This window comes from Lampetra fluviatilis, assembly GCF_964198595.1.
Source record: "Lampetra fluviatilis chromosome 69 unlocalized genomic scaffold, kcLamFluv1.1 SUPER_69_unloc_1, whole genome shotgun sequence".
NCBI lineage: Eukaryota > Metazoa > Chordata > Hyperoartia > Petromyzontiformes > Petromyzontidae > Lampetra > Lampetra fluviatilis.
In genome coordinates this window covers 37853-57525 of record NW_027620432.1, presented here as the reverse complement: position 1 = coordinate 57525, position 19673 = coordinate 37853, and the positions used below count along the sequence as shown (strand labels likewise).

Genomic DNA, 19673 nt, shown 5'->3' with positions numbered 1-19673 from the left:
TACCTCGCCTGGTCTACAGGAGGTCGTGGGTTCCATCCAGGACCCTGTGAGATGTTGACTACCTCGCCTGGTCTACAGGAGGTCGTGGGTTCGATCCCGGACCCTGTGAGATGTTGACTACCTCGCCTGGTATACAGGAGGTCGTGGGTTCGATCCCGGACCCTGTGAGATGTTGACTACCTCGCCTGGTCTACAGGAGGTCGTGGGTTCTGTCCCGGACCCTGTGAGATGTTGACTACCTCGCCTGGTCTACAGGAGGTCGTGGGTTCGATCCCGGACCCTGTGAGATGTTGACTACCTCGCCTGGTCTACAGGAGGTCGTGGGTTCCATCCAGGACCTTGTGAGATGTTGACTACCTCGCCTGGTCTACAGGAGGTCGTGGGTTCGATCCCGGACCCTGTGAGATGTTGACTACCTCGCCTGGTATACAGGAGGTCGTGGGTTCGATCCCGGACCCTGTGAGATGTTGACTACCTCGCCTGGTCTACAGGAGGTCGTGGGTTCCATCCCGGACCCTGTGAGATGTTGACTACCTCGCCTGGTCTACAGGAGGTCGTGGGTTCCATCCCGGACCCTGTGAGATGTTGACTACCTCGCCTGGTCTACAGGAGGTCGTGGGTTCTGCTGCTGCTGTCTATGATGTTGAAGTCTCTCCTCGTGGTGGTCGCTGCGTGGATTTTTGTCTCTGGGTCCTCCTCCGGATTTCCCCTCCACGTTTAGAATCAACATCGCCACTCGTTTAGAGTTCGTTGGCTGTGTGGGTCTTTATTGGTATGGGTCTCTGTGGGTATGGGTCTCTATGAGTATGGGTTTAACCAGCAGGCTGGATTGTGTGCGGAGCTCACAAATCCTTGAAAGATCTGGACAAAGTCCCATCGGTGAGCTCCTCCGGCAGGCAAGGCTGCGTTGGCTGGGTCACGTAGCCCGCATGCCCAGCCACCGCATGCCTAAACAGCTTTTGTTCGGCCGGATCGAGGGGGCTAAACGGGCGCGGCACGGGCTAGAGAAGAGATGGAGTGACGTGGTACAGGAGGACGTGGAGCTGAGTGGACTTGCCGATGACTGGTACCAGCGGTGTCAAGATCGGCCTCAGTGGAGGAGGCTCGTGAAGGACGCTACTGGGCAGTTGGAGGCAGTCGCCCTCCAACAACAACGGAGGGCGGAGGAGCGACGCTCACAAAAATGAGCGGAGCGCCGGGTGGCTAAAGCACAGCAAGTTGGCAACCCATGGCATCTACTGGGTCTGTCCCGTGACCTCCTTCTGCTGCACCTAGCCTGGCACAGCAGTCAACCCATGGCATCTGCTGGGTCTGTCCCGTGACCTCCTTCTGCTGCACCTAGCCTGGCACAGCAGTCAACCCATGACACCTGCTGGGTCTGTACCATGACCTCCTCCTCCTGCGCCTAGCCTGGCACAGCAGTCAACCCATGGCATCTGCTGGGTCTGTCCCGTGACCTCCTTCTGCTGCACCTAGCCTGGCACAGCAGTCAACCCATGGCATCTGCTGGGTCTGTCCCGTGACCTCCTTCTGCTGCACCTAGCCTGGCACAGCAGTCAACCCATGACACCTGCAGGGTCTGTCCCGTGACCTCCTCCTCGTGCACCTAGCCTGGCACATCAGTCAACCCATGACACCTTCAGGGTCTGTCCCGTGACCTCCTCCTCGTGCACCTAGCCTGGCACAGCAGTCAACCCATGGCACCTTCAGGGTCTGTCCCGTGACCTCATCCTCGTGCACCTAACCTGGCACAAGCGCCGTGGTGGCGTATAAACGTTGTTGTTGTGGTGGTGATGCCCCCCCCCTCTCTATCCCCCCCCCATCCCCCCCCCCTCTCTCCCGTCTCCCCCCCCCTCTCCTTCCCCCTCTGTGTCTCTCTCTGCGGGAGAGTTGTTCACATAAAGAACTTCGCTTTTCCGGCGGCTTAATTCTAATCTCTAACTCGCCCCCACTCACTCACCTCCCCCCACCTACTCACTCGCCAACTCACCCACTCACCCACTCACTCATCCCCCCCACCCACTCACTCACTCACCCACTCACCCACTCACTCACTCATCCCCCCCACCCACTCACTCGCCAACTCACCCACTCACCCACTCACTCACTCACCCACCCACCCACTCACTCACTCACCCACTCACCCACTCACCCACTCATCCCCCCGACCCACTCACTCGCCAACTCACCCACTCACCCACTCACTCACCCACTCACTCACTCACTCACTCGCCAACTCACCCACTCACCCACTCACTCACCGACTCACCCACTCACCCACTCACTCACCCACTCACTCCCCCACCCACTCACTCACCCACTCACCCACTCACCCACTCACTCGCCAACTCACCCACTCACCCACTCACTCACCCACTCATCCCCCCCACCCACTCACTCGCCAACTCACCCACTCACCCACTCACTCACTCACTCGCCAACTCACCCACTCACTCACTCACTCACCCACTCACTCACCCACCCACTCACTTACTCACCCACTCACCCACTCATCCCCCCCACCCACTCACTCGCCAACTCACCCACTCACCCACTCACTCACTCACTCGCCAACTCACCCACTGACTCACTCACCCACTCACTCACCCACCCACTCACTTACTCACCCACTCACCCACTCATCCCCCCCACCCACTCACTCGCCAACTCACCCACTCACCCACTCACTCACCCACTCACCCACTCATCCCCCCCACCCACTCACCCACTCACTCAACGACTCACCCACTCATCCCCCACACCCACTCACTCGCCAACTCACCCACTCACCCACTCACTCACTCACTCGCCAACTCACCCACTCACCCACTCACTCACCCACTCACTCACCCACCCACTCACTCACCCACTCACCCACTCACCCACTCACTCGCCAACTCACCCACTCACCCACTCACTCACTCACTCGCCAACTCACCCACTCACCCACTCACTCACCCACTCACTCACCCACCCACTCACTCACTCACTCACTCACCCACTCACCCACTCATCCCCCCCACCCACTCACTCGCCAACTCACCCACTCACCCACTCACTCACTTACTCGCCAACTCACCCACTCACCCACTCACTCACCCACTCACTCACCCACCCACCCACTCACTCACTCACTCACCCACTCACCCACTCATCCCCCCACCCACTCACTCACCAACTCACCCACTCACCCACTCACTCACCCACTCACCCACTCATCCCCCCACCCACTCACTCGCCAACTCACCCACTCACTCACCCACTCACTCACCCACCCACTCACTCACTCACCCACTCACCCACTCATCCCCCCCACCCACTCAATCGCCAACTCACCCACTCACCCAATCACTCACCCACTCACCCACTCATCCCCCCCACCCACTCACTCGCCAACTCACCCACTCACTCACCCACTCACTCACCCACCCACTCACCCACTCACTCACCCCCCCACTCACTCGCCAACGCACTCACCCACTTATCCCCCCACCCACTCACTCGCCAACTCACCCACCCACTCACCCACCCACTCACTCACCCACCCACTCACTCACTCACCCACTCACCCACTCATCCCCCCCACCCACTCACTCGCCAACTCACCCACTCACCCACTCACCCACCCACTCACCCACTCATCCCCCCCACCCACTCACTCGCCAACTCACCCACTCACCCACTCATCCCCCCCACCCACTCACTCGCCAACTCACCCACTCACCCACTCACCCACTCACCCACCCACTCACCCACTCATCCCCCCCACCCACTCACTCGCCAACTCACCCACTCACCCACTCACTCACCCACTCACCCACTCATCCCCCCCACCCACTCACTCGCCAACTCACTCACCCACTCATCCCCCCCACCCACTCACTTGCCAACTCACCCACTCACCCACTCACTCACTCGCCAACTCACCCACTCACCCACTCACTCACCCACTCACTCACCCACCCACTCACTCACTCACCCACTCACCCACTCATCCCCCCCACCCACTCACTCGCCAACTCACCCACTCACCCACTCACTCACTCACCCACCCACTCACTCACTCACCCACTCACTCACCCACCCACCCACCCACTCACCCACTCACTCACCCACTCACCCCCCCACTCACTCGCAAACGCACTCACCCACCCACTCAACCACCCACCCACCCATTCATCCACTCACCCACTCACTCACCCACTCACTCACCCACTCACTCACCCACCCACCAACCCATTCACCCCCCCCACACATTCACCCCCCAACTCACTCACCCACTCACCCCCACCAACTCACGCCCCCCCCCCCAGCCCCTCCCCCCTCACCCCCTAGCCCCTCCCCCCTCACCCCCTAGCCCCTCCCCCCTCACCCCTTAGCCCCTCCCCCCTCACCCCCTAGCCCCTCCCCCCACACTCGCCCGCTTTGTCTCCCCGCGTGCGCGTGTGCCTGTGTGTGTGTCTGTGCGTGTTCGATCCCGGACCCTGTGAGATATTGACTACCTCGCCTGGTCTACAGGAGGTCGCGTGTTCGATCCCGGACCCTGTGAGATGTTGACTACCTCGCCTGGTCTACAGGAGGTCGCGTGTTCGATCCCGGACCCTGCGAGATGTTGACTACATCGCCTGGTCTACAGGAGGTCGCGTGTTCGATCCCAGACCCTGTGAGATGTTGACTACCTCGCCTGGTCTACAGGAGGTCGCGTGTTCGATCCCGGACCCTGTGAGATGTTGACTACCTCGCCTGGTCTACAGGAGGTCGCGTCTTCGATCCTGGACCCTGTGAGATGTTGACTACCTCGACTGGTCTACAGGAGGTCGCGTGTTCGATCCTGGACCCTGTGAGATGTTGACTACCTCGCCTGGTCTACAGGAGGTCGCGTGTTCGATCCCAGACCCTGTGAGATGTTGACTACCTCGCCTGGTCTACAGGAGGTCGCGTGTTCGATCCTGGACCCTGTGAGATGTTGACTACCTCGCCTGGTCTACAGGAGGTCGCGTGTTCGATCCCAGACCCTGTGAGATGTTGACTACCTCGCCTGGTCTACAGGAGGTCGCGTGTTCGATCCCAGACCCTGTGAGATGTTGACTACCTCGCCTGGTCTACAGGAGGTCGCGTGTTCGATCCCAGACCCTGTGAGATGTTGACTACCTCGCTTGGTCTACAGGAGGTCGCGTGTTCGATCCCAGACCCTGCAAAATGTTGACTACATCGCCTGGTCTTTAGGAGGTCGTGGGTTCGATCCCGGACCCTGTGAGATTTTGACTACCTTGCCTGGTCTACAGGAGGTCGCGGGTTCGATCCCTGACCCTGTGAGATGTTAACTACCTCGCCTGGTCTACAGCAGGTCGTGGGTTCGATCGCGAACCATGAGAGGTGTTGACTACCTCGCCTGGTATGCAGGAGGTTCGTGGGTTCGATCCCAGACCCTGAGAGATGTTGACTACCTCGCCTGGCACGCAGGAGGTTGTGGGTTCGATCCCGGACCCTGTGAGATGTTGACTACCTCGCCTGGCATGCAGGAGGTCGTGGGTTCGATCCCAGACCCTGTGAGATGTTGACTACCTCGCCTGGTCTACAGGAGGTCGTGGGTTCGATCCCAGACCCTGTGAGATGTTGACTACCTCGCCTGGTCTACAGGAGGTCGCGTGTTCGATCCCGGACCCTGCGAGATGTTGACTACATCGCCTGGTCTACAGGAGGTCGTGGGTTCGATCCCAGACCCTGTGAGATGTTGACTACCTCGCCTGGTCTACAGGAGGTCGTGGGTTCGATCCCAGACCCTGTGAGATGTTGACTACCTCGCCTGGTCTACAGGAGGTCGCATGTTCGATCCCGGACCCTGCGAGATGTTGACTACATCGCCTGGTCTACAGGTCGTGGGTTTGATCACAGACCCTGTGAGATGTTAACTACCTCGCCTGGTCTACAGGAGGTCGCGGGTTCGATCCCAGACCCTGTGAGATGTTGACTACCTCGCCTGGTCTACAGGAGGTCGCGTGTTCGATCCCGGACCCTGTGAGATGTTGACTACCTCGCCTGGTCTACAGGAGGTCGCGTGTTCGATCCCGGACCCTGTGAGATGTTGACTACCTCGCCTGGTCTACAGGAGGTCGCGTGTTCGATCCCAGACCCTGTGAGATGTTGACAACCTCGCCTGGTCTACAGGAGGTCGCGTGTTCGATCCCAGACCCTGTGAGATGTTGACTACCTCGCCTGGTCTACAGGAGGTCGCGTGTTCGATCCCAGACCCTGTGAGATGTTGACTACCTCGCCTGGTCTACAGGAGGTCGCGTGTTCGATCCCAGACCCTGCAAAATGTTGACTACATCGCCTGGTCTACAGGAGGTCGTGGGTTCGATCCCGGACCCTGTGAGATTTTGACTACCTTGCCTGGTCTACAGGAGGTCGCGGGTTCGATCCCGGACCCTGTGAGATGTTAACTACCTCGCCTGGTCTACAGCAGGTAGTGGGTTCGATCGCGAACCATGAGAGGTGTTGACTACCTCGCCTGGTATGCAGGAGGTTCGTGGGTTCGATCCCAGACCCTGAGAGATGTTGACTACCTCGCCTGGCACGCAGGAGGTTGTGGGTTCGATCCCGGACCCTGTGAGATGTTGACTACCTCGCCTGGTCTACAGGAGGTCGTGGGTTCGATCCCAGACCCTGTGAGATGTTTACTACCTCGCCTGGTCTACAGGAGGTCGTGGGTTCGATCCCAGACCCTGCGAGATGTTGACTACCTCGCCTGGTCTGCAGGAGGTCGCGTGTTCGATCCCGGACCCTGCGAGATGTTGACTACATCGCCTGGTCTACAGGAGGTCGCGTGTTCGATCCCGGACCCTGAGAGATGTTGACTACCTCGCCTGGTCTGCAGGAGGTCGCGTGTTCGATCCCGGACCCTGAGAGATGTTGACTACATCGCCTGGTCTGCAGGAGGTCGCGTGTTCGATCCCGGACCCTGCGAGATGTTGACTACATCGCCTGGTCTACAGGAGGTCGCGTGTTCGATCCCGGACCCTGCGAGATGTTTACTACCTCGCCTGGTCTACAGGAGGTCGTGGGTTCGATCCCAGACCCTGCGAGATGTTGACTACCTCGCCTGGTCTGCAGGAGGTCGCGTGTTCGATCCCGGACCCTGAGAGATGTTGACTACCTCGCCTGGTCTACAGGAGGTCGCGTGTTCGATCCCGGACCCTGAGAGATGTTGACTACCTCGCCTGGTCTACAGGAGGTCGCGTGTTCGATCCCGGACCCTGTGAGATGTTGACTACCTCGCCTGGTCTACAGGAGGTCGCGGGTTCGATCCCGGACCCTGCGAGATGTTGACTACATCGCCTGGTCTACAGGAGGTCGCGGGTTCGATCCCAGATCCCGACGATGCCTGCTGCTGCTGTAAAGTTGGGGTCTGCGTCTCTTTCTCTCTGTGTCTCTCTCTGTGTCTCTCTCTGCGTCTCTCTCTGCGTCTCTCTCTGTGTCTCTCTCTGTGTCTCTCTCCCCGTGGTGGTCGCTGCGTTGATTTGCCTCTGGATCCTCCTCCCACATTCTGCGTTTACGATCAACATCAGCCACTCGCTCACATCATTCGGATGCTACCATCCATTTACACGTGGCCTACGTGGAGGGTAGGGGGGGGGGGGCATGCGTGACGTCACATCAAGGGTGTGACGTCGCATCAAGGGTGTGACGTCGCATCAAGGATGTGACGTCACATCAAGGGTGTGACGTCGCATCAAGGGTGTGACGTCACATGACGGATGTGACGTCACATCAAGGGTGTGACGTCACATCAAGGGTGTGACGTCGCATGACGGATGTGACGTTGCATGACGGATTTGACATCGCATGGAGGATGTGACGTCGCATGAAGGATGTGACGTCACCGCCCACTTGCCGTGCAAAATATTACACCTATTATTGCGCCCCCTCCCCCCCCCCCCCAAAATACAAAAGTCTATTTTTTTACTTCCTGCATTGTGTACAGTCTGCAAACTACCCACGTGGCAAATTTCAAGTTTGTTGCATGTCGGGAAGTATGCTAAACATTTCGAACAGACGCACATAATCACAACTTTGACTTTTATAAAATGGATGAGCTACATTTCATAGACCTCTCTTTAATCCACCCCCCCCCCCCCATCACTGTGACACGAATGGTACAATCCACCCCCCCTCCTTCCCTCTCATAGACTTACCTAGAGTTCCACCCCCATCAATGTGACACGAATCTTACAATCCCCCCCCCCCCCGACCTCTCATAGACTTACCTAGAGTTCCACCCCCATCAATGTGACACGAATCGTACAATCCCCCCCCCCCCCCCCCCGACCTCTCATAGACTTACCTAGAATTCCCCCCCCATCAATGTGACACTAATGGTACAATCCACTCCACCCCCATCAATGTGACACGAATGGTACAATCCACCACCCCCCCCCCCCCCCAACCTCTCATAGACTTACCTAGAATTTCCCCCCCATCAATGTGACACGAATGGTACAATCCCCCCCCCCCCCCCCGACCTCTCATAGACTTACCTAGAATTCCCCCCCCATCAATGTGACACGAATGGTACAATCCCCCCCCCCCCCCCGACCTCTCATAGACTTACCTAGAGTTCCACCCCCATCAATGTAACACGAATGGTACAATCCCCCCCCCCCCCCCGACCTCTCATAGACTTACCTAGAAATCCCCCCCCATCAATGTGACACGAATGGTACAATCCCCCCCCCCCCCCCGACCTCTCATAGACTTACCTAGAATTCCACCCCCATCAATGTGACACGAATGGTACAATCCCCCCCCCCCCCCCCTCGACCTCTCATAGACTTACCTAGAATTCCCCCCCTCATCAATGTAACACGAATGGTACAATCCCCCCCCCGACCTCTCATAGACTTACCTAGAATTTCCCCCCCCATCAATGTGACACGAATGGCACAATCCACCCCCCCCCCCATCAATGTGACACGAATGGTACAATCCCCCCCCCCCCCGACCTCTCATAGACTTACCTAAAATCACCCCTCCCCCCCCCCCATCAATGTGACACTAATGGTACAATCCATCCCCCCCCCCCCATCAATGTGACACTAATGGCACAATCCACCCCCCCCCCCCCCCCCCCATCAATGTGACACTAATGGTACAATCCACCCACCCAATCAATGCGACACTAATGCCACAACCCACAAACCCACCTCTCTCCATTCCCTTAACCCTTCACCCCCCACCCTCCCCACACAGCGTTGGGCTGTACCAACGAGAACGACGAGGGGGGGGGCGACCTGCAGGGCGGCCGAGACGGACCGGCCTCATCCTTCCAGAGTTCGTCGCAGAAGTCGAAACGGATGCGGACGTCGTTCAAGCACCACCAGCTGCGCACCATGAAGTCCTACTTCGCACTCAACCACAACCCCGACGCCAAAGACCTGAAGCAGCTCGCACAGAAGACGGGACTCACCAAGCGCGTCCTGCAGGTGAGGGTCGTGGTGGTCGTCGTGGTCGTTGTGGTCGTCGTCTTCACGATGGTGGTGATGATGAGCAATCATCCTGCTGATGCTGATGATGATGATCATCCTGATCCTGATGATGATGAGATGCAATCATCCTGATGATGATGAGATGCAATCATCCTGATGATGATGAGATGCAATCATCCTGATGATGATGAGATGCAATCATCCTGATGATGATGAGATGCAATCATCCTGATGATGATGAGATGCAATCATCCTGATGATGATGAGATGCAATCATCCTGATGATGATGAGATGCAATCATCCTGATGATGATGATGATGATGAGCAATCATCCTGATGATGATGATGAGATGCAATCATCCTGATGATGATGAGATGCAATCATCCTGATGATGATGAGATGCAATCATCCTGATGATGATGAGATGCAATCATCCTGATGATGATGAGATGCAATCATCCTGATGATGATGAGATGCAATCATCCTGATGATGATGAGATGCAATCATCCTGATGATGATGAGATGCAATCATCCTGATGATGATGAGATGCAATCATCCTGATGATGATGAGATGCAATCATCCTGATGATGATGAGATGCAATCATCCTGATGATGATGAGATGCAATCATCCTGATAATGATGAGATGCAATCATCCTGATGATGATGAGATGCAATCATCCTGATAATGATGAGATGCAATCATCCTGATGATGATGAGATGCAATCATCCTGATGATGATGAGATGCAATCATCCTGATGATGATGAGATGCAATCATCCTGATGATGATGAGATGCAATCATCCTGATGATGATGAGATGCAATCATCCTGATGATGATGAGATGCAATCATCCTGATGATGATGAGATGCAATCATCCTGATGATGATGAGATGCAATCATCCTGATGATGATGAGATGCAATCATCCTGATGATGATGAGATGCAATCATCCTGATAATGATGAGATGCAATCATCCTGATGATGATGAGATGCAATCATCCTGATGATGATGAGATGCAATCATCCTGATGATGATGAGATGCAATCATCCTGATGATGATGAGATGCAATCATCCTGATGATGATGAGATGCAATCATCCTGATGATGATGAGATGCAATCATCCTGATAATGATGAGATGCAATCATCCTGATGATGATGAGATGCAATCATCCTGATGATGCTGATCACCATCCTGATGATGATCATGATGATCAACACGATGATGATGAGATGCATGGTAGTGGTGGTGGTGGTGATGGTAAGCGTGGTGGTGGTGATGGTAAGCGTGGATGTGGTGGTGGTGATGGTGGTGGTGGTGATGAGCGTGGTGGTGAGCGTGGTGGTAATGGTGCTAATCGTGGTGGTGGTGATGGTGGTGATGATGGTGGTGATGGTAAGCGTGGTAGTGGTGGTGGTGGTGATGAGCGTGGTGGTGAGCGTGGTGGTAATGGTGCTTATCGTGGTAGTGGTGGTGATGGTGGTGATGGTGGTGAGCGTGGTGGTGGTGATGGTAAGCGTGGTGGTGGTGATGGTAAGCGTGGTGGTGGTGATGGTAAGCGTGGTAGTGGTGGTGGTGATGGTGGTGGTGATGAGCGTGGTGGTGAGCGTGGTGGTAATGGTGCTTTTCGTGGTGGTGGTGGTGGTGGTGGTGGTGATGGTAAGCATGGTAGTGGTGGTGGTGGTGGTGATGGTAAGCGTGGTGGTAGTGGTTGCAGATGAGCGTGATGGTGGTGGTGGTGAGCGTGGTGGTGGTGCAGATGAGCGTGGTGGTGGTGGTGTTGGTGGTGATGGTGGTAATCGTGGTGGTGGTGGTGGTGATGGTGGTGATGGTGGTAGTGGCAATGGTGTTGATGGCAAGCGTGGTCCTGCAACATCGACCTCCCCTGCCTCCGTGTGGTGGTTTACGGACGTCGGTAACGCCACTGTGGTGCTCAATGCGATCGGAGAGCGAGGGAGGGGGCGGAATGTTGTCTATGACATCTCCTGGTACAAATCCCACTTCTGCCGGAAGCCCAGGAGACTGAGGCCCCCCCGTAAACTCCCTCCGGGGTTGACCTCAGAAGACGGCAGAGGTCGCAAACGGGTTTTGATTCCTTACCCGTACCCGGCCGTACCCGTACCCTACCCGTACCCGGCCGGTTACGGGTAGGGTACGGGTATCGGGTACCCGATTGTGACCTCTGGGATGAAGCCATGTTGCAGGCGCGGGTGGGTTGATTCTAGGAACTTGAATTGTGAGAAGAGACAAGACGTTGGGAAATGAGTGACAAACGGTGACTCACCAGTGACTCACAGCCTACCCGTACCCGTACCCGGCCGCACCAGGTAGGGTACGGGTATGGGGTACCCGGTTGCGACCTCTGGAAGACGGCAAAAACAAAAACAAGCCGCAGCGAGTTTGCCTGCAGGCGTCGTTTGAACGCTCTTTGTGGAGGAACGGAGAGGCTGATAATTACCCGTTGGGAGCTGGACCGGTACTGCCTGGAACCTCTCTTGCATTCAGGAGGTCCGGTGGACTGGTTCTTGTGTATGTGTGTGTAGAGAAAAGGCTGCCACTCCTCTGTCGGGAGCTGGAACGGTGCCACCTGGATCTCTGTGGCATTCAGGAGGTCCGTTGACTGGTTCTCGTGTGTGTGTGTAGAGAAAAGGCTGCCACTCCTCTGTCGGGAGCTGGACCGGTACCGCCTGGATCTCTGTGGCATTTAGGAGGTCCAGTGGACTGGGTCTGGTGTGTGTGGGTGCAGAGGAAAGGCTGCCACTTCTCTGTCGGGAGCTGGACCGGTACCGCCTGGATCTCTGTGGCATTCAGGAGGTCGGGTGGACTGGTTCTGGTGTCTGTGTGTGCAGAGGAGAGGCTGCCACTCCTCTGTCGGGAGCTGGACCGGTACCGCCTGGATCTCTGTAGCATTCAGGAGGTCCGGTGGACTGGATCTGCTGTGTGTGGGCGTGTAGAGAAAAGGCTGCCACTTCTCTGTTGGGAGCTGGACCGATACCGCCTGGATCTCTGTGGTATTCAGGAGGTCCGGTGGACTGGTTCTCGTGTGTGTGGGTGCAGAGGAAAGGCTGCCACTCCTCTGTCGGGAGCTAGACCAGTACCGCCTGGATCTCTGTGGTATTCAGGAGGTCAGGTGGACTGGGTCTGGTGTGTGTGTGTGCAGAGGAGAGGCTGCCACTCTTCTGTCTGGAGCTGGACCGGTACCACCTGGATCTCTGTGGCATTCAGGAGGTCCGGTGGACTGGGTCTGGTATCTGTGTGTGTAGAGGAGAGGCTGCCACTCCTCTGTCTGGAGCTGGACCGGTACCGCCTGGATCTCTGTGGCATTCAGGAGGCCCGGAGGCTGCCACTCCTCTGTCGGGAGCTGGACCAGTACCGCCTGGATCTCTGTGGCATTCAGGAGGTCCGGTGGACTGGGTCTGGTGTGTGTGGGTGCAGAGGAAAGGCTGCCACTTCTCTGTCGGGAGCTGGACCGGTACCGCCTGGATCTCTGTGGCATTCAGGAGGTCGGGTGGACTGGTTCTGGTGTCTGTGTGTGCAGAGGAGAGGCTGCCACTCCTCTGTCGGGAGCTGGACCGGTACCGCCTGGATCTCTGTGGCATTCAGGAGGTCCGGTGGACTGGATCTGCTGTGTGTGGGCGTGTAGAGAAAAGGCTGCCACTTCTCTGTTGGGAGCTGGACCGATACCGCCTGGATCTCTGTGGTATTCAGGAGGTCCGGTGGACTGGTTCTCGTGTGTGTGGGTGCAGAGGAAAGGCTGCCACTCCTCTGTCGGGAGCTGGACCAGTACCGCCTGGATCTCTGTGGTATTCAGGAGGTCCAGTGGACTGGGTCTGGTGTGTGTGTGTGCAGAGGAGAGGCTGCCACTCTTCTGTCTGGAGCTGGACCGGTACCACCTGGATCTCTGTGGCATTCAGGAGGTCCGGTGGACTGGGTCTGGTATCTGTGTGTGTAGAGGAGAGGCTGCCACTCCTCTGTCTGGAGCTGGACCGGTACCGCCTGGATCTCTGTGGCATTCAGGAGGCCCGGAGGCTGCCACTCCTCTGTCGGGAGCTGGACCAGTACCGCCTGGATCTCTGTGGCATTCAGGAGGTCCGGTGGACTGGGTCTGGTGTGTGTGTGTGCAGGGGAAAAGCTGCCACTCCTCTGTCGGGAGCTGGACCAGTACCACCTGGATCTTTGTGGTATTCAGGAGGTCGGGTGGACTGGGTCTGGTGTGTGTTGTATGTAGAGGAAAGACTGCCACTCCTCTGTCGGGAGGTGGACCGGTACCGCCTGGATCTCTGTGGTATTCAGGAGGTCCGGTGGATTGGTGGTTGATTGGTGGTTGATTGTTGGTTTATTGGTGGTTTATGTTTGACGGTTTATTTTTGACGGTTTATGTTTGATGGTGGATTGGTGCTTGATTGGTGGTTTATTGATGGTTTATTGGCGGTTTATGTTTGATGGTTGATGTTCAGTGGTTGATTGGTGGTGTATTGGTTGTTTTTGGCAGTTTATTGGTGCTTGATTGGCAGTTTCTGTTTGACGGTTTACGCTTGGTGGTTGATTGGTGATCTATTGGTGGTTGATTGGTGGTTTATTGATGGTTTATTGGCAGTTTTATTTGGTGGTTTATGTGTCGCGGTTTATTGGCGGTTTATTGGTGCTTGATTGGTGGTTTATTGGTTGTTTTTGGCGGTTTTTGTTTGATGGTTGATGTTTGGTGGTTTATGTTTGATGGTTGATTGGTGGTGTATTGGTTGTTTTGGGTGGTCTATTGCTGCTTGATTGGTGGTTTATTGATTGTTTATTGGCGGTTTCTGTTTGACGGTTTAATGTTTGCTGGTTGATTGGTGTTTTATTGGAAGTTTAAGTTTGACAGTTTTTGTTTGACGGTTTGATGTTTGGCGGTTGTTTGGTGCTTTATTGATGGTTTATTGGTGTTTTATTGGTGTTTTATTGGCGGTTTGATGTTTGACTGTTTGATGTTTGGTGGTTTATTGATGCTTTATTGGTGGTTTATTGGCAGTTTATTGGCAGTTTAATGTTTGACGGTTTACGTTTGGCGGTTGTTTGGTGCTTCATTGATGTTTATTGATGTTTTATTGATTGTTTGTTGATTGATTATTGGTTGTTTGCCGGTCGCCGTTCCAGGTTTGGTTCCAAAACGCCCGAGCCAAGTTCAGACGCAACCTGCTGAGGCAGGAGAGTGGGGGCGGGGCATCCGTGCCGGGGGGCGGGGCATCCGTGCCAGGGGGCGGGGCTTCAGCGTCGGGGGGCGGGGCGTCGGGTCATGAGGGCGGGGCCTCGTCGATTGGGGGCGTGGCCTCGGCTCTAGGAGGCGGGGCCATGGGCTCACAGTGTCCAGGTGAGGGGGGGGATACCTTGCCCCGAAAGTGTGTGGGGAGACAAAGGCGGACGGGAGGAGGGGGTTTTTGTGTGTGTGGGGGTGTGTGTGTGTGTGTCTGTGTGTGTGTGTGTGTGGGGGTGTCTGTGTGTGTGTGTCTGTGTGTGTGTGTGTGTCTGTGTGTGTGGGGGGGTGTGTGTGTGTGTGTCTGTGTGTGTGTGTGTGGGGGTGTCTGTGTGTGTGTGTGTCTGTGTGTGTGTGTGTGTCTGTGTGTGTGTCTGTGGGAGTGTGTGTCTGTGGGGGGGCGTGTGTGTCTGTGTGTGTGGGTGTGTCTGTGTGTGTGTGGGGGTGTGTGTGTATGGGGGGGGGGGTGTCTGTGTGTGTGTCTGTGTGTGCGTGTGTCTGTGTGGGGAGCGGTGGGTGTAGTGGTTAGCGCTACGCTGCACTACGAACCTGGCGCCCTGAGTTCGACTCCCGCTCACGGCCAACACCGGTGACGATTACCTGACGCGGCCCTGGGCCTCCCCTAGGTCGACTCAGCCTCAAATGAGTACCTGGTGTAGCGGAGTAGTGTAGTCAACGTCGCTAGCACTGGGGAGACAAAGGCGGCCGGCCGTGGTGCTGGCCACCCACCCCCTCTGTGTGTGCCACAGTGCCGGTAGCCTTCGTAGGTGCTGCTACTCGCTAACAGCACTTGCCCCTACAGTCTGTTACAGGCTACACGGGGGATCTTTGTCTTTGTGGTCACACCACGACCCTAACCTGCAACAGGGCTTGGGGCCGAATCGTCATCATCAAAGCTCCCCCAGGTAGCCTCTAGCAGGGCTGTAGGGGCAAGTGCTGTTAGTAGCGAGTAGCAGCAGTAGTGTCTATGTACTACACACACCACACACAGACAAAGCTACCCCAGGTAGCCTCTAGCAGGGCTGTAGGGGCAAGTGCTGTTAGTAGCAGCAGTGTCTATGCACTACACACACACCACACACAGACAAAGCTACCCCAGGTAGCCTCTAGCAGGGCTGTAGGGGCAAGTGCTGTTAGTAGCGAGTAGCAGCAGTAGTGTCTATATCAAACTAAAACTACTTTCATTTTGCCAGGCAAGGCCGACTGAACCCTATATCCAGGCGACCACATGGAGAGAGAGACAGATAGAGACGCAGACTCCAAATCTACAGCAGCAACCATCGTCATTGTCGCGATCGCACCCACGACCTCCTGTATACCTGGCGAGGTAGTCAACATCTCCTAGCCACCGTGATGATGATGATGATGATTAGAGACGCAGACTCCAAATCTACAGCAGCAGGCATCGTCAGTGTCGCGATCGTACCCACGACCTCCTGTGTACCTGGCGAGGTAGTCAAGATCTGTGAGCCACCGTGATGATGATGATGATTAGAGACGCAGACTCCAAATATACAGCAGCAAGCATCGTCAGGATCGGGATCGAACCCACGACCTCCTGTGTACCAGGCGAGGTAGTCAAGATCTGTGAGCCACCGTGATGATGATGATGATTAGAGACGCAGACTCCAAATATACAGCAGCAAGCATCGTCATTGTCGCGATCGCACCCACGACCTCCTGTGTACCAGGCGAGGTAGTCAACATCTCCTAGCCACCGTGATGATGATGATGAGAGACGCAGACTCCAAATCTACAGCAGCAGGCATCGTCAGGGTCGCGATCGCACCCACGACCTCCTGTGCACCAGGCGAGGTAGTCAACATCTCCTAGCCACCGTGATGATGATGATGATGAGAGACGCAGACTCCAAATCTACAGCAGCAGGCATCGTCAGGATCGGGATCGAACCCACGACCTCCTGTGTACCAGGCGAGGTAGTCAACATCTCATAGCCACCGTGATGATGATAGTTGCAGACTCCAAATATACAGCAGCAACCATCGTCAGCGTCGGGATCCAACCCACGACATCCTGTGTACCAAGCGAGGTAGTCAACATCTCCTAGCCACCGTGATGATGATGATGATGAGAGACGCAGACTCCAAATATACAGCAGCGGGCATCGTCAGGGTCGCGATCGCACCCACGACCTCCTGTGCACCAAGCGAGGTAGTCAACATCTCCTAGCCACCGTGATCATCAGTCGGGCGGCATTATCGACTGCGTAACGCTGCTGTGTGGTAGATACCTGGTCTGTCGCTCCACACGAAGCTTAGAATCTTCTCAGCCACAGTCATGTCATCTCTTCTCTACGCTTGCGAAATGTGAACCCCTTGAATAGAACACCTGCGCCAGTTAGAAACATTCAGGCTGGCACTGCCTACGATCCATCCTGGGTTTAACCCGCAGGCTGGATTGTGTGCGGAGCTCACAAATCCTTGAAAGATCTGGACAAAGTCCCATAGGTGAGCTCCTCCGGCAGGCAAGGCTGCGTTGGCTGGGTCTTGTAGCCGGCATGCCCAGCCACCGCATGCCTAGACAGCTTTGGTTTGGCCACATAGAGGGGGCTAAACGGGCGCGGCACGGGCTAGAGAAGAGATGGAGTGATGTGGTACAGGAGGACGTGGAGCTGAGTGGACTTGCCGATGACTGGTACCAGCGGTGTCAAGATCGGCCTCAGTGGAGGAGGCTCGTGAAGGACGCTACTGGGCAGTTGGAGGCAGTCGCCCTCCAACAACAACGGAGGGCGGAGGAGCGACGCTCACAACAACGAGCGGAGCGCCGGGTGGCTAAAGCACAGCAAGTTGGCATGGTAGGGGGCACAGGTGGTGCATCGGCCACTCATCTCATTTGGTTGACCCGTGGCACCTGCTGGGTCTGTCCCATGACCTCCTCCTCCTGCACCTAACCTGGCACAGCAGTCAACCCATGGCACCTGCAGGGTCTGCCCCGTGACCTCCTGCACCTAGCCTGGCACAGCAATCAACCCATGGCACCTGCTGGGTCTGTCTCGTGACCTCCTCCTCCTGCACCTAGGCTGGCACAGCAGTCAACCCATGGCACCTGCTGGGTCTGTCCCGTGACCTCATGCACCTAGCCTGGCACAGCAGTCAACCCATGGCACCTGCTGGGTCTGTCACGTGATCTCATGCACCTAGCCTGGCACAGCAGTCAACCCATGGCACCTGCAGGGTATGTCCCGTGACCTCATGCACCTAGCCTGGCACAGCAGTCAACCCATGGCACCTGCTGGGTCTGTCCCATGACCTCCTCCTCCTGCACCTAGCCTGGCACAGCAGTCAGCCCATGGCACCTACTGAGTCTGTCCCGTGACCTGTGGGGGGGGGTGGTGGGGGGATGGTGGGGGGTGGTGGTGGACCGCTGTTCTCTATCTTTGTCCACGTGACCACATTGTAGGCATGGGCGGAGCCTCGGAGCACCTTCCCAGCATGCACGGCGGCGGCGGAGGTGGCGGAACCGTGGGAGAATCGAGAAACATCCTCAACAATAACATCAACATTAACAACAACAACAACAGCAACATCAACAACAACAACAGCAGCGGTGTTGGTGGTGGCGGCTGCCCCAAACTGCCCGGCCGTGACGTCACGTGCTCCCCCCCACCTGCCCACGTGATCGCCCAGCCAATGGCGGCCATGCAGCTCCATCCGGGCCTCGGCGGTAACCAGGGGGCGGGGCTCGGCGGTAACCAGGGGGCGGGGCTCGGTAACCAGGGCGCGGGGCTCGGTAACCAGGGCGCGGGGCTCGGTAACCACGGGGCGGGGCTCGGTAACCAGGGGGCGGGGCTCGGTAACCAGGGGGCAGGGCTCGGTAACCAGGGGGCGGGGCTCGGTGGTAACCAGGGGGCGGGGCTCGGTAACCAGGGGGCGGGGCTCGGCGGTATCCAGGGGGCGGGGCTGGCGGAAGTGGGCGGGCCCCAGGGCCCCGTCGCGGTGGCTTCTGGGGGAAGCTCTGCAACACGGAGCCCCGCGGCGACCATCACGGACCTCTTCTGACGTCACAGTCGGTGACGTCATCGTCGACGTCATCAACATCAATACCGCAATCATCGTCACCAGCAGTAGCATCAGCAACATCATCAGCATCATCAGCAACATCGTCATCAGTAGCAGCAATATCATCAACATCATCCACATCAGCATCAATATCATAATCAATATCATCTTCATCAACATCAATATCATCAATATCATCATCATCACGGTCATCATTGTGATCGTGATGATGATCGTGACGGTGATGGTGATTGTGATTATAGTGTATTGATGATCGTGACGATGATGATCGTGATGATGATGATGATGAAGATGATCGTGATCATGATGATAATCATGACCATCGTGATAATGTAGATGATGATCGTGATGATGTACGGGATGATGATTGTGGTGATGTAGATAAAGATGATGATGATGATCGTGATGATGCAGGTGATGATGATCGTGATATGATGATTATACTGTAACGATGATCGTGATGATGATGATTATGACCATCGTAATAATGTAGATGATTATCGTGATGATGTAGATGATGATGATGATGATTATCCTGTAATGATGATCGTGATTATGATGATGTATCCATGAAGATGTATCCATGATGATGGTGATGATGTACCCATTACAATGATGATAATACTGTAACTACGTGAGTCATGGTGATGATGGTGATGATCGTGATGATGTGAGTCATGATGATGATGATGGTGATGATGGTGATGGTGATGATGGTGATGTTGGCAATGATGATGGTGATGATGGTGATGGTGATGATGGTGATGATGGTGATGATGATGGTGATGTTGGCAATGATGGTGATGATGATGATGGTGATGATGGTGATGATGGTGATGATGATGGTGATGATGATGATGGTGATGATGGTGATGATGATGGTGATGATGATGATGGTGTAAAC

At 56.0% G+C, this 19673-nt stretch overlaps 1 protein-coding gene across 1 annotated transcript in view; it reads left to right on the top strand.

The window, feature by feature from the left end:
- The window catches only part of LOC144953863 (uncharacterized), a 45668-nt gene extending 26261 nt beyond the window's left edge, over window positions 1-19407 (top strand). Inside the window, exons 4-6 of the mRNA XM_078884518.1 lie at window positions 9234-9482; window positions 14633-14846; window positions 18150-19407. Of these exons, the coding sequence (XP_078740644.1) occupies window positions 9234-9482; window positions 14633-14846; window positions 18150-18748 (1062 nt within the window). The 3' untranslated portion in view covers window positions 18749-19407. The remainder of the gene's footprint in view (window positions 1-9233; window positions 9483-14632; window positions 14847-18149) is intronic.
- Window positions 19408-19673: the final 266 nt, after the last annotated feature.